At 54.8% G+C, this 13,332-nt stretch overlaps 3 protein-coding genes across 6 annotated transcripts in view; all 3 read right to left on the minus strand.

Moving 5' to 3' along the window:
* The window catches only part of LOC109517736 (pyrroline-5-carboxylate reductase 1, mitochondrial-like), a 4,743-nt gene extending 4,201 nt beyond the window's left edge, over positions 1-542 (minus strand). Inside the window, exon 1 of one of the 3 annotated variants that reach the window (XM_019873072.1) lies at positions 490-542. The gene's annotated coding sequence lies outside the window, so the exon portion shown is untranslated. Of the gene's footprint in view, positions 1-289 lie in introns of all 3 variants that reach the window. The other 2 variants (XM_019873071.1, XM_019873070.1) reach the window with 2 other exon arrangements.
* A 1,223-nt stretch (positions 543-1,765) lies between these two features.
* myadml2 (myeloid associated differentiation marker like 2) lies at positions 1,766-4,425 on the minus strand. The gene has a single exon (XM_019873074.1). It carries the CDS (start codon positions 3,318-3,320, stop codon positions 2,409-2,411), a length of 912 nt encoding a protein of 303 aa, XP_019728633.1. The 5' UTR covers positions 3,321-4,425; the 3' UTR covers positions 1,766-2,408.
* A 1,790-nt stretch (positions 4,426-6,215) lies between these two features.
* On the minus strand, positions 6,216-13,332 carry notum1a (notum, palmitoleoyl-protein carboxylesterase a). Of its 2 annotated transcripts, none has more exons than XM_019873083.1 (11): positions 12,954-13,332; positions 10,753-10,805; positions 10,559-10,654; positions 9,635-9,695; positions 9,504-9,562; positions 9,321-9,423; positions 9,043-9,234; positions 7,283-7,380; positions 7,046-7,193; positions 6,923-6,970; positions 6,216-6,840 (listed from the first exon to the last, which is right to left on the minus strand). In XM_019873083.1, the coding sequence occupies exons 1-11, from the start codon at positions 13,292-13,294 to the stop codon at positions 6,537-6,539; spliced, it is 1,503 nt and encodes a 500-aa protein (XP_019728642.1). In that variant the 5' UTR covers positions 13,295-13,332; the 3' UTR covers positions 6,216-6,536. The 2 variants fall into 2 exon arrangements, with proteins under 2 accessions (XP_019728642.1, XP_019728641.1); XM_019873082.1 differs by having other exon boundaries at positions 9,321-9,426.

Consider the following 13,332-nt stretch of genomic DNA (forward strand, 5'->3'; position numbering starts at 1 on the left):
GGGGGGGGTCGAGGGGCAAAATGTGCTATCCGAAGAAGGAGGCGCCTCGGAACCTAAATGAACTGCATCACAGGTTTATAAAAGTAAACTTACAAGCTCCAATGTCAACTCACTAGAATATGATCAGACAGATGATGAAAGTAGACGAGTTTTATAACTTTGAGGGCGACAAATACTGTTTTCAAGCGTTTCACATCAAAATGTGTTCCAAAATCATGTCAAATAATGGGCCAACTATATTTGCAGTCCATATAGGCCGTACATGAGCTCAAAAGTCCGCAATTCTAACTATTGGTTGAAATCCTTCCAGGCGTTATTTACCTGCGTTGCGAAGAGAACGTGAGAACAGCGATTGAAAACGATCGGTAAGTTGCTGAAAGCTGAAGGCTAACTCTTCGTTCGTTTCGTTGGAAGCCAATCCAAGTTGTTCAACAATGTCACCGGTAGCCACGTACCGAAATACACTTCAAGAAAAAGAGAGAAACGGACATAAAGACAAACCACTGCAAGAACTGTCGCTCTCTTGTCGCCGTCACTCGCACCTGAGGGCGAAACATTGACGGACGGATGCGAGAGCCAATTCAGGCGCACCTTTTTCCACGTGATCACAAGCGACCAATCCCGTCGCCGGAAACCACAAATTGAGGGCGGGCTACTTTAAAGGCCGACCGGTTGCATCAGTTTGTGCCGCGGGGGGGGGGGGGGGGGGGGGGCGCGCGCGGGGGGGGGGGGGGGGCGAGACGAGCGCCGTCCGTCGGTTGCGATCAGATGGGGCGACGCTCGCATCCGCTGGCGTCAGTCAAGTGCAAATGGCGACTGCATCGCGGGAACTGCCCTACTTGGCCAAGTTAGTCAAGGCAGGGGAATGTTTCAAAGTCAAGTCATCATTCGGGGCGCTTCTGAGGGGCCATCGTTACAATGAGCTCAGCTCAGCGTTGTCAACGAACTCGTCTTGGGCGCTCGTTTGCTGGACTCGCTGGCAAGGAAGGGAAGGGTTCGATTTGGCGGTAAACCGGTAAAAGTTTGTATTTTTTGCCCTTTTAGCGCCGAAGACGTGTCCTGGGCCCGCAATAGCACATCACCGGCCAACAATGCCCACCAGTGCCTGGACTTCCTCCGCAAACCGAGGAGAGCAAGAGCCGCTCCCTGTTCTGCCCGCACTCTGCCACAGACTGTCGCCCCGACGTCCGCTCATTGCACTTAAACGATGCACGACCCAACTTTAACCCTGTCGATTGCTATTTATTGTTTTTATTTGTTTCTAGTTACGTTTTTATGTCTTATGCAGTTCCGTTTCGCTGCCCTTATTTTTCCGCTGTGTGTGTTTGCACTGTGCATGGTTGAGAGGAAAGAAATTCCATCTGTGCTGCCTGTTGTGCATAGAGCGTATTTGACCATAAAGCTGACTTGACTTTTGAACCACCGCCGACATGAGCCAACCATCGACCCTTTCACCAATTACGTCTTCCCGACGGCAAAACCTCTTGCGGCACTATTACTACGATTATTTTCGCTGTCTCCTCCCCCACCCCCCCAAATAGTAGTTATGATCCGATCATCAACAAGCTCTGCGGAAGCCCGATCTTGAACTTGTTCATTTGAATCAGGTGAGTCGCAACAGGGAGAGATGGAAAACATGCAGGATAGCGGCCCTCCGCGACTGGAATTGCCCCCCCCCCCCGCAATGTCTTTTGTAATGCCTAGACCGACCTGTGAGAGGCAGCGTCCCGACTGCCGGAATCAGTCGAAGAAGCGATAGCGGAAGCTTGGCTATCTGCGCTTTATTAAACACATGACACAAGCACTCGCCAAAACCAGCGTAAGCATCAGCTAGCACAGGCAAAATCCCTCTCGACACACCCCACGTCACTGGACAATAGTCTTTCGGAGACATCGAAGAAGCGGGCCTTTGCGTGCAAGGTGGAATCATCCCCCGTTTTGGGCAGCGGCCATAGGACAGTCTCGGAAGCCCCGCGCAGTTTTGGCTGAAGTTTTCGGCCTGCTTAGTCCTGCTGAGCCTCGTCTTCAGTCAGAGAATGGGTCCAACCGATGTTTGACACGGACATTCGGACAGGGGCGGCCCGGCGGGCGACCGGTTAGCACGTCGAGATTCGGCGCCTCGGCCTCCCTGTGTGGAGTCTGTTTGCGTGCTCTCTCCGTGCCCGCGTGGCTTTTTTCCAGCTACTCCTCCCGCATTCCAACAACGGGCCCGGAAGGTTGATCGGTCGCTCCGAATTGTCCCCGGGTGTGATTGTGAGCGCCAATGGTCTTTTGTCTGTGCGCGCCTTGCGATTGGCAACCAGTTGAGGGTGCAGCCCGAAGACGGCCGGGATAGGCTCCGGCACCCCCGCGACCCTCGTGAGGAGGAGAAAAAGTACGGATGGATGGATGGATGGATGGATGGACATTCAGACAGCAGCACTGGTGACAAAGCGAATCCTCTGCGAGTAGATCAGGTCAACAAAGTAAAGGACGAGGTTGACGGCGGTGAACACGGCCACCACCAGCTTGCTGTCCCAAGGGCATTGCCCACGCGGACAGACCTCCGGGCGATCGGTCAGGCCGTACTTCTTGTCAAAGCTGAAGATGGGCCACACCAGCGCGGTGCTGAGGTAGAGGATCACGGCCACGAAGGTGTAGATGATAACAAAGCGATCGAAGGGGAAGCGCAGGGACGACGTCCTGCCCGATATGGTCAGTATGACCACGAGCACGGTGACGGAGAAGCACAGGCCGTACACCACCACGCAGTACTCGGTGGCTACGTAGTTGTCGTACTCGCCGTAATTGTCCAGCGCTCCGAAAATAATGCAGGCCACAAATCCCTGGACCACCTTGAGAAGACCGGAGACGGTTGCCATGTAGCCCACCACGGCGCCCGGTTTGGCACGGGTGATGAACACTTCGGCGGCGTAAGGGAAGACCGACACGCCGGAGATGACGGTCACGGCGATGCGGTAGGCCTGCTCCTCGCAGCCCTCGTCGGGGCAGTCCGCTTCCAGGAAGTAGACGGGGTACACCACGGAGGCGGTGACGTACATGAGCGTCGCCAGCATGGCGAAAGCCACCGTCAAGTTGTCCCACGAGATGGGCATGCACACGTGGAGTCGCGTGATGTCCAGGCTGAACACCACCAGCGTGACGGCAAAGCAGAAGCACCACGCGAACATGCAGAAGTACCCGTAGGTGGCGCCGTAGCCCGCGCCGTGCGACACCAGGGCCATGATGCTGGAGCCAAAGAGCAGCTGGCACATTCGGGCCGCGCCCAAAGGCGACAGCACGGCTTCTTTGTTGAGGTAGTGCCCGCCGTGAGCATCCATCGCGTGCCGGCGGGTGTCGTCCCCCGACGGCAGCCGTCCAAATCGCTGGGGAAGTCGGCTCGGCCGCTTTGGCGCCTGCCTTCTAGAGGTCGCGCTGAATCAGAAGGGCCTGCGCTTCATTTGCCGCAGAGCTTCACGCTCCCAACAACCCTTCCCCGTCCATTCGAAAGGAAGTGGCGTACGATGAAAAGAAGTTAGTTCCCTTGGATTTAAATGGGAATTGCGCTTGGCTTGGAGCAATGTCAACCATCGAGGTTTGTCATCAAGTCTGTCCCACAAAATCTTTCCGTGCTGGCGCTTTAAAAAAGTTCTCGGGCGTCTTCCAAGGTCAGCCCTGTGCCGCGAGCCTTCCTCAGATCAGGTCGGCGAGTCTCTCATGCGGCAAAGCCGTCGCCGACCGACGGGTTCGCTTGTTCGTCGGTCAACTTGCTCGGCGTCTCCATCGTAGCCTTCCGTCCAACAACTCCGATCGTCCTCTCTCGTCGCCGTTCGCCTTTCGTCTGACCGCGCTCGGAGGTGGCTTGCTCGGGACGGCAGCTGAAATCAAAGCGCGGGCGTGCCCCGGGTTACGGGCCCCCGGCCAGCGCTATAAATAGGGGGCTCTGTATTCCGCGGCGGCGTGGGAGGCGGCAGCAGGGGAGTCGTCTTTCTTGGGAGGCTGAGTCAGAGCGCCCGCCAGATGAAACTGCCATTTATACACCGTGTAATAACAGGGCCAAAGGCTGAGACGCCCATTCCGGACGGCAATTACGCACCAGCCCACCATAAAATTAGACAGAAGCGCCGGCGCATTTCAGCTTGGAAGTTGAACATGAAGTGGTAGTTACCCAAAATACTGACCGGACTTGTGAGATTTGTATTCTGGGATGTTGAACTGACATTAATTACATCTTGGCTATTCTTATGAAAAAAAAGGCGTGTGTTTTTGTTAATGTGTATCGCGTTGCGAGCACAAGAAACATCAAGTTGCAAGTACGTTCCTGCATCGAAGCATTTGAACGGAAACTTGTTTTGCTCAACCACAAAATGGTCGAGCAACACTCGGAATGCTCCAAATGTTTCGTGAAAAGCGGACACATCATTTACGGGCTCATTACGCTCTGGTTCTGAGAAGAAAAAAAAAAAAAAAACTTTGTATTTTAGAATTAACTCGACTGCCATGTTTTGCTTGCATGCCAACACACCGGCACTCCATCACTCTTTTTATTTTGAGGTATTTATTTTTATTGAAAGAAGCCCATCAATGTCTAGTTATGTAGTTGAGTTTATAGGCTAAAGTTGAAAAAAAAAGAAGATTCAAGGAGGGAGACGCAATCAATACCTGTGCATTTCATGGCGTCGGTGCTTCATGAATTGCCTTGAATGCCCTCAAATAGCGAACACATTAGCACTCACTATTAGCAGCTCAGCAACAGTTCGAACCTGCATGAAAGTCACATGCCAGTGGAAAAACTCTTGGGCTAATAAGCTAACAGCTCAACAACTGGGAGCGCTGAGCTTTGTTTTGACCTTGGAAAAGGGTCAAATCAGGCAACTTCAAATCAAACCATTTTATGACCTGCGCATTTTACAACTGGAAGTCCTTTGGTGGTTTTTCCTTCAACCTGTCTAATAATACAATAATTGTAATATTAATAGTTATGTGAGGGGGATCATCCACAAACAGGTTATAAACAGATATAAAATACATATATCTATGGAGACATTTAAAATATAATCTCTCTCTCTCTCTCTCTCTCTCTCTATATATATATATATATATATACTGTATATACACATACTACACACACACACACACACACACACACACACACACACACACACGTCTACTTTGTAGTATGTATTGTGTCTTCTCTTTCGGGTCAAACACAAAGACATGCAGTCAACACATGGGGGTGGGGGGCAAACCAGCCATGTATTTACAATTTTACAAAGAATAACTTCTCTGCGGGGAAAAATAGCACTTATAAATATGATTTACACAACAAAATAAATATGCAAATAGCCGATGTAGTGGAAGTTTCTTCTGTGAAAAATATGTTACAGAATAAAATTATTAATAATCGCGTTCCTTCTGTGGATGGTGTGAGGAAAATGCGCCCTTCCAAAGACACGAGTCCGTACAACGTTGCCAGTCTCTTCAAAGATGATCTCTATGATGATATCGAAGCACGGAGTTGACACAAGGAGCACTTGAAAGAACCGAAACAAAGACTCGGAATGTCCTCAATGCACAATATTTGTCTCCCTTCACATTGAACGGAGGGTTCTTTGGGCCTTGAGTGGGATGATTCAAGAGGTACTTGAATCAAATGGCACTGTGGTGTGTGTGTGTGTGTGTGTGTGTGGCTCATCCCGATGACCCCAAAGGGCCCGCGGTTGTACCGAGCAGCCGTGGTTTGTAGTTCAATTCAGTCGACGGGGAAGGATGCCGATTTTTGAACGAATCACTAGTTTCACAAGGTGGGAGTCTTTGCAGCACGTGGCCCCGTTCCTCGCGCCCAGCGGTGAGTCGTTCGGCACAAGTGTAGCGTATCGAGCTCGACTCGCGGCCATCTCTGGAATTGATGCCTCGAGCCAATTAGCGGCACGGTGCGCTCGTTCCACTTCAGACTAATATTGTACACGCTTCACGCGCCGTCCGTGCCAACGCTCCGTTAGGTTGCGGACACTCACTTAACGCAGTTGCGAACCAAAACAGCAGCTCCGACATGCAGCGGAACCCGAGCCGCTACTTAAGTACGCGTTGTAAAAGAGTGGCGAGTTGGCAAAGACTGCGGCACGCGCTCACGCCCGCCACAGTCCGCGTCCATCTGCGGAGCGATGATGTCTCGCCTCGGTCAATTCGGACTCGGCCGCATTTCTCCACAGTCATTTTCTTTTCAACCCCATTTGCGGCTATGATGCTTTAATAGTATTCCCAAAACGCGTTTGTACAAATCAAAGCGTACCGGGCGTCTTCCAAGTGCGCAAATAAATATCCCCGGCCATCGTACGCGGCCGCTAATCCGATTTGTTTGCTTTGGTTTGGGCTTTGAGGTACGCCAGTGAACAGGATGTGTGTCGTAAGAGGGAAGACGAAGGTCGACAGAGCGGTTGGAGGTATCGGGTACGGGGCGCCGGCCGCAGAGACCGGCCGCATCCCCACTCGGGCTTGAGCTTGAACGTTGAGCGGCGCGGGGCTTTTTGTTTGCGGGCTGGCTCGCGCGAGTCCCTTTAGCTGCCGCTGCTCAGCATGCCCAGGAGCTTGCTGGGCTCCAAGCCCTGTTGCTGGGCCATCTTCTGCACGTCAAAGCCCATGTGCATGAGGAACTGGATGACGTTCATTTCCTGGCCCGTGAACTGGTCGCGGATGGTGGGGCAGGTGGGGTTGCAGTGCGGCCACGGGCAGCTGTCCATCAAGTGCACGGGGCAGCCTTTGGGCGGGGCTTTGTTGTTCCTGTTGTCCTGGAGGCTGCGGTCCCAGCAGTGCAGCGCGCGGGGCAGGGACGTGCCTTTGACCTGCACGTCTGTCCAGTAGCTGGAAGGCGACGCGAGAGGACGCTCTTAAGTCACAAGCAAGCCCGGCAAAACGCGCGCGGCGGCCGGCGCCGTCAACTCACGTTCTTGTGATGACTTCGTGCGACAGGCACGCCGGGGCGAACATCGCTCTGAAATGGAAGGCATTTTTCAATCCTTTTTCATTTCACCCCCCGCCCCCGACAAAACCCAGGACGTTCACTCACGGCACATCTTTGAGCGTATTCCTCAGCTCCACGCCCAGATTTTGGATGTAGCGCCACTGGCCTTCCTGCACGGGCTGTCCTGTCAACTGGATGTTGTCGACGGTCAGCTGGGCCTCGTCGAACAGCCACTGGACCACAAAGACCGGGCCTAAAAGTGCCAAAATACGGAGGGGCGATTTCAAAGCGCGATCCTCCCCGTGGATGGGTGCATTTGATTTGCGCAGGGCCGAAGCGTACTTTTGATGGACGGAAACACTCGGTAGCCAAAAAAGCAGTTCCACTCTTCTCCTTCGTGGGCTTGTCTGCATTTCTCCGGTACCACTCCTCCCCAGTACCTGCCGAGGAGGTCAAAGACGTCGCGGGGATCAGTGGCCAATTCGCCGCGGCCAAGTGTGGCACTTCCCTAAACAGTCCAGCGGGTGGCGCGCTTGCATAGCAAAAGAAAGACCAATCTGCCGACTCGATGACACGCCGAATAGGTGTACGGATTCAGTTGCAAAATCATCGGCTCTGGGTGAGCTCCGAGAGCGTGCCTGTCCGAGTTTGACAGTGTTGCTGCCAGGGCTCTCGGTTTATGCACTTGCCAAGGAAGCCGCATAATGGGCTCGACAAGGTTGGCTTTTGTTTTTGGTTTGTTTTTTTGCCAGATTGCCAATCTTGCGTGCACATGACCGCGCCCTTCAAGGGCTGCGTCCTTTTGTCGTCACGTGACCAGAAAGCAGACTTTTTGGTGTGGGTGGAATGAGCGACTCAACTTTGAGTCCGTTTAGCTCCGGACCACGACATGCACCACCCGCCCGAAGCACGTCTCATCTGCTCAGTATTTGGCAAAACCAGCGTCCGGTTGGAGTCCCACTCCCCTCACATTGGCCGTAGAACGGATGAAGACGACGAACGCGAGTGATTCGAGTGCCACTGTAGAAAAGGCTCAGCTCATTTCTTTTTTTTTTATCGCGAGACGTTGGTGCCGACGCATTTAAGTATCGCGTTATTTCAGCACCTGCCAGTTCAGGGTTTGCGTCCTGACCAAGGTCATTCCGTTCCTATTGATCTCAGCCTTTATCCTTTCATTTCCTTTGTGCCGTTTACCTCATCGGCGATTCCCTAAGCCCTCGAGTACATGACCGAAACGTGAGTACAATGAGGTGTATTTCTCTTGTTTAATGAGTTGCGACTGGTGTTCGCGAGTGTGTTAGCCACATTAGCACGCTAGCATCGGGCCGCCGCGTTCGCGCCACATTAGCACGTTAGCATCGGGCCGCCGCGTTTCGCGGCGATTACCAGTTAAATACAGAGGCATGGTTTGTAATTATAAGTTAAGTTGTGCTAATGGTGCGACGTTTGTGGCTCCTTCCCGTTCTGAAGACGACCGGGTGTATTTTGTTGACAAAATATGTGTCGGCCTTAGTTTCATGAAATGTAAATGTAGTTACTTCATGTGGCCCCTAGATGGTGCCATTACCTTGCATTTGATTTGTTACTCCTCGGTTGTATCCAGGAGTATGACGAATGTTCTGAAGTTTCCTTTTCTCACATTTGTAGACTCGATCCCTCTTCAATCATCCATTCCTCTTCATTCGTCGACCCCCCCCCCCATTCAATCACCCAAACCACACTCATTCATCCCCTTATTCCCACTCATCCTTCAAGCGGCCCTCCTCAACCAACATCACCCTGTACTGCTTCTATTTCCCTGTATTCATTTCAACACCCCCAGTAAAGGACATTGAAACATCCCCTGGAATTCCTGTCTCTTCCTACCTGTGCTCTGACCGGCACACCATCTAGTCTACAGTTATTTCCTTAAGCGAATCAGTCCTTCGCCTCCCCAACAGCCACCAAAACCAGTAACTCCGTCGGGAGGGATACCGTTGAGTCGCAAAAAACCAGTGAGCGGCTCGGTTAAGCGTTCCACTTCGTTGGCGAAAGAGCGTCGTCTTTGCTTGAATCAAATAAAGACGAGCGCCGCGTCAAGCGTCCGACTCGCGGGTGCCTACTTGATGCCTCTCTTGATGGTCTCGGTAGGAGCGCAGCTGAGCGCGTCCAAGCAGTCCGTAAAGTCGTACTGCTTGTTGTCCAGGAACCAGCCAGAATCCGCCAGGCCGCGCACGTGTATCCCGCCGTGGCCCAGACCCTCCAGGAGCTCCGACACGCGGTCCACATTCAGCAGCACCCCCGTCCCGCCGGCACTGCGCGCACATCGCATCGGACATCTTCAGTTCGGCGACGGGGGCGGCGACCTGGAACGCCCGCGCGGTCCCTCCGGCGAACGCACCTGCTCCCCGCCAGCAGCAGAACCTTGGCGCTGTCCAGCCCCTTCTGAAGCAGCGCTTTAACCGCCTCTTGAATGATCAGCGAGCCCATAAAGGCGTAGCCGCCTCCTCGCAGCAGAGAAAGATATTTTGTGGCGTTTGTTTCCCTTCCGAGCTCTGATTTGGAGCGTCGGGCAACAACTTACTCTGCTCCGTTTTGGCGGTGGCGCCGCTCCACGCGTCGCTGGAGCAGTACGGGATGTACCTGGAGCAACGAAATTCCAAGTCACCGGGTGAATTGGAAAGGATTTCAAACAAACAAGACGAGTCAACCTACACCATGTTGGCGTTCCACCAGTGAGGGTTTTCCTCCGGCAGCGGCGACAGGATCCCGGTGCCTGCGCAGACACATCGCCCGCACGGATCATGAGCCATTCCGGCGCTCCCGGACGCCCCTCCTCTTCCTCGCCGGCGGCATTACCGCGCCAATTACAGTTATTACGCCGCCATGAAAGACGGAGACGTCCGCGCTCTCGGGGCGGCGGGCGCCAGGTCGACCTGCGCCACGCACGCGAGTGATTTGCTCGCAGTCTCAACAGCGAATCACGGCCGCTGTCAGTGAGCGGCTTTCCGCCAAACCTTTTTGAACGGACCTGGAAGTCGCTCCGGCAAAAGAACGCTCATGCAAAAAAAAAAACCCGAAACCAGCATTTAAACTTTCTGCCATTCGACGGACGGTTTCAAATGAGAGGGAACCGTGTTGCTTTGTCGTTCATTTGGAGGATGTCGTGCGAGAAGTTGCGGCGGTGAAAGTGAGGTCTTGGAAGCCACTCGCTAAAGCGGCCCGCTTCACTTCATTCGCTCGAGTCGGCCTCTGACTTTAGTCACCGAACCGATGTGACCCGACGCTCAAAACACAGCGGGCCAATTTGGTGAACCGATGGACAGAACGGTTCCAAGTTTGCCGCGTTTCCGGTGACTCTGCCGTCTGCAGCACGTGAAGCCATTCAACGGAGTCGGCGTCGCTTCGCGCGGGCCCGCCAGCAAACCGAGAAAGCGGACTCGTCCGAGGCGCCGGCGTTTCCGGCGAGTTTGCCGTCGTTCCGGCAGTACCGGGCGGCGGCTTGAACCGAGGCGGCGCGCTCCGGATCCCTGATTCGCAACCAATATTTCAGTCGTCGACCTGGGCGGGCAATTCGGATGAGCGTCCGCCCCCTGGAAGAACAAGCATCAAATATCGGACAGGTAAGGCGAGGCCGACCGGTTTTGCTTTGAGGCCACTTGGACGAGCTCATCAGCCTCCTCATGGTCTCATATCGGCTGTCGCAGTTCTCTTTGTTGAAGCAGTACCAGCCGCCTGCGCGGAGGGTGCACAAAGAGCAAGTTATTCCCAAAAACCGCCTCCGGCTGAGCGCCATCGAGAGGGGGCGGGGCATAGCCATGCTTTGTACTCACCCTCGAGGAAAATCAACCAGCGTCTGCTTCCTCTGGATTCTTTCAGGTAATACCTGAGGGACATCCAAGAACACATCGTTGGCTCCTGTACGATCTCCAGTGACATGATCGCTTTTAGTTTTTGGAGCGGCGTGTTTGAAACGGACGCATCGCAGCGTCGATATGCTGCGCTTTCCAACTCTCGGGGCGGGTGAGGGGGCGAGCGATAACCGACGGCCGTGAACCCTTCGCAATTTCTGGTGTCGCTTATTCAGACTTCGATCTTGAACGTTAGCATCCCGTTGCTTTGTTGAATCCGATCTTCTGAAACAAATCAATCAATAAGTACATCCTCATCAAAAAGGTGACGGCGGGCCGCAGCAACGGCAAAACGGTGATCGCGAGGGAAGATCAGCGATGCGGCTTATCTCGCGGCCAGGAGCGGGCCAGGCGCCGCCACGTTCCTTAGAGCTCATCGTTCTTCGGCAGCGATGTCACCACAACACCGATGACCACGTCGATTGGCATTTTGGATTGCGTGAGTCGCTCGAGCTTCAGACCCACGTGGTCCCGTGCAACCCATTCCAGGCGAGCGGTCGTGGGCGTGTCGACGAGGCGGGCGACCGGCCGTGACTAAACCTTCGCGACGGCCCAACGCGCGTCAGGACCGCGTAAAAACGCCTTTGCTCAGATGCCGCCTCATATTTCGTGGCTTTCGACGGGCAAGCCGCAGTCGGCGACGCTCACTTCCGAGCGCTTGCAATCACCGAGCCGGCGCGGGCTCAAGCTCCCGAAGATGAATCCGACGTTTCCGCACACGTACTAAGTGACTTGATTTGTCCGCAAACGGGAGCCGCGCGTCTTACCCGACAGCCAAACGTAGAGCCGAATACAAAAAGGACCGCCTGCGGCGAAGCGCTTTTCCGCGCCGCCGCGTCTCTCAAGGGCCGACGGCTTCGGCGCGCTCCCGCTGCTAACGGAGGAACGATGCAGAAGGGTTATCGCGAAAGCCGCGGGTCGACGAGGCATCTGAGCAAAGGCTTTTCAGTCACGGCCGCGCATCGCCGTTGCGCTCCAGCAAAGAACGATCGCAATAACCGCGCGGCGTCCAATCCAAAGCGCCTCCAAACGGCGACGACGCGATCAAGTGTCCGGCGAGCGCCCATTTTTGCGGAAACAAAAGCGAAGTCGAACGTTCTTGGTTGTGGCTATGGTGGGTCGTGAAAGCATTTCATCCGTCTTGCCGCGCCGGCCGAGCAAACCTCAAGGCCAAATATCATTCGGCCCGCAGACGCTCGCAGTCTCCAATCATTTGTCCTCCATTCAGATGGCACTTCAAAGCTTTGATTGAAAAACAAACAAAGAAAAAGTGAGCAAGCAAGCGACGCGAGTGACTCCAAAGAGGAATAACGCCGTCTTGAATTGAGTGGCACGACTCGTCTGAGTTGAAATCAGGCCGGAAGCGCGCACGCCGCGAGGCTTCCTGCGCTCGAGCGACAGGGACGTCCGAGAGTGATTTCAAGGCTCGCAATCCCCAAAACGGGAACACCGACGTACAGAACGCGGCAGGCGTGACTTGAGTATCGCGAGCTCGAATCCAAAAGCCCTCGGCTTTGGAAATTCTCGGCACATGGATACAAAGGAGCCGGGAGGGAATTTCGCTCGGCCGAATGTTGGGGACGGACGGCTCGCATTCTTTCCCACGCCGCCCCGCATCGACGCCAAACTCTTTCGCGGCACTCCCTCCTCAACGTCCACACATGAGCGACGCCGAGGAGCGGCGCCAATATGACCGGAATATGATGAGAAGTGCGAGGACCCCTCAACCTGTCGGGGAGCGAGCCAGAAGATTGGCAACAGGCGGGGATGGCTTGCAATGCGAGCGAACAAAAGCTGACGCGGACGCGCGTGGAGGACGGCAGACCCCGCGCCCCACTCGGAGGTCAGAAAAGCCACGCGCCGACAGACTGCGAAACGTGAAAAGGACGCAAGAAAAGGCCTTGCCCATCGCTGAGCCCAAACGGACTTCCATTGAAGTGGAACCAGACCCCTTTTGGACCCTGAGCCACAATTCGGGGAGGGGGGGGCCTCCCAAACTCGGTCATCAAGTCGAGTCAAGGACAACTTTCTTGAGAAAAAGTGGAGCTCGCTCGCGTAAGTCGTCGGAGAAAGGCGAGCGGCGCAGGTGCCGTCGGCGCGCGGGTGGCCCGCTTTTCACGTACCCGGCCGGGCTCCCGTCGTTGCACGTGACCGAAGCGTTGTCCACAAAGTGGAGCCGCATGTCGTGGTCCAGCTTCTGCGCGGAGCACGGGTACAGCGACTGCGCCAGGTTCTTCACTTGCGTCATGAAGTTGTCCATGTTCTCCTCCACGGCGGTGAAATCCAGCGGGAAGCTCTCGGCGGCGTCACCCCGGCTGCCGCTCGCCGCCGCGCGTCGCGGTTGCGGGTTGCGGCCGCCGCGGAACCTCCGCGCGCACAGCCCGGCCCCGGACTGCATCACGACCAGCACGAGCGGCAGCAGCGACGAGGCGGCCCGGACTGCTGTCATCTTTATTCCCCTCATACTTAACGCCAGTCCGATTTGTATTTTGGATTTTTTTT

The sequence above is a fragment of the Hippocampus comes genome, unplaced genomic scaffold, assembly GCF_001891065.2.
Source record: "Hippocampus comes isolate QL1 unplaced genomic scaffold, H_comes_QL1_v1.1 scaffold522, whole genome shotgun sequence".
In the NCBI taxonomy this organism is placed as follows: Eukaryota; Metazoa; Chordata; class Actinopteri; order Syngnathiformes; family Syngnathidae; genus Hippocampus; species Hippocampus comes.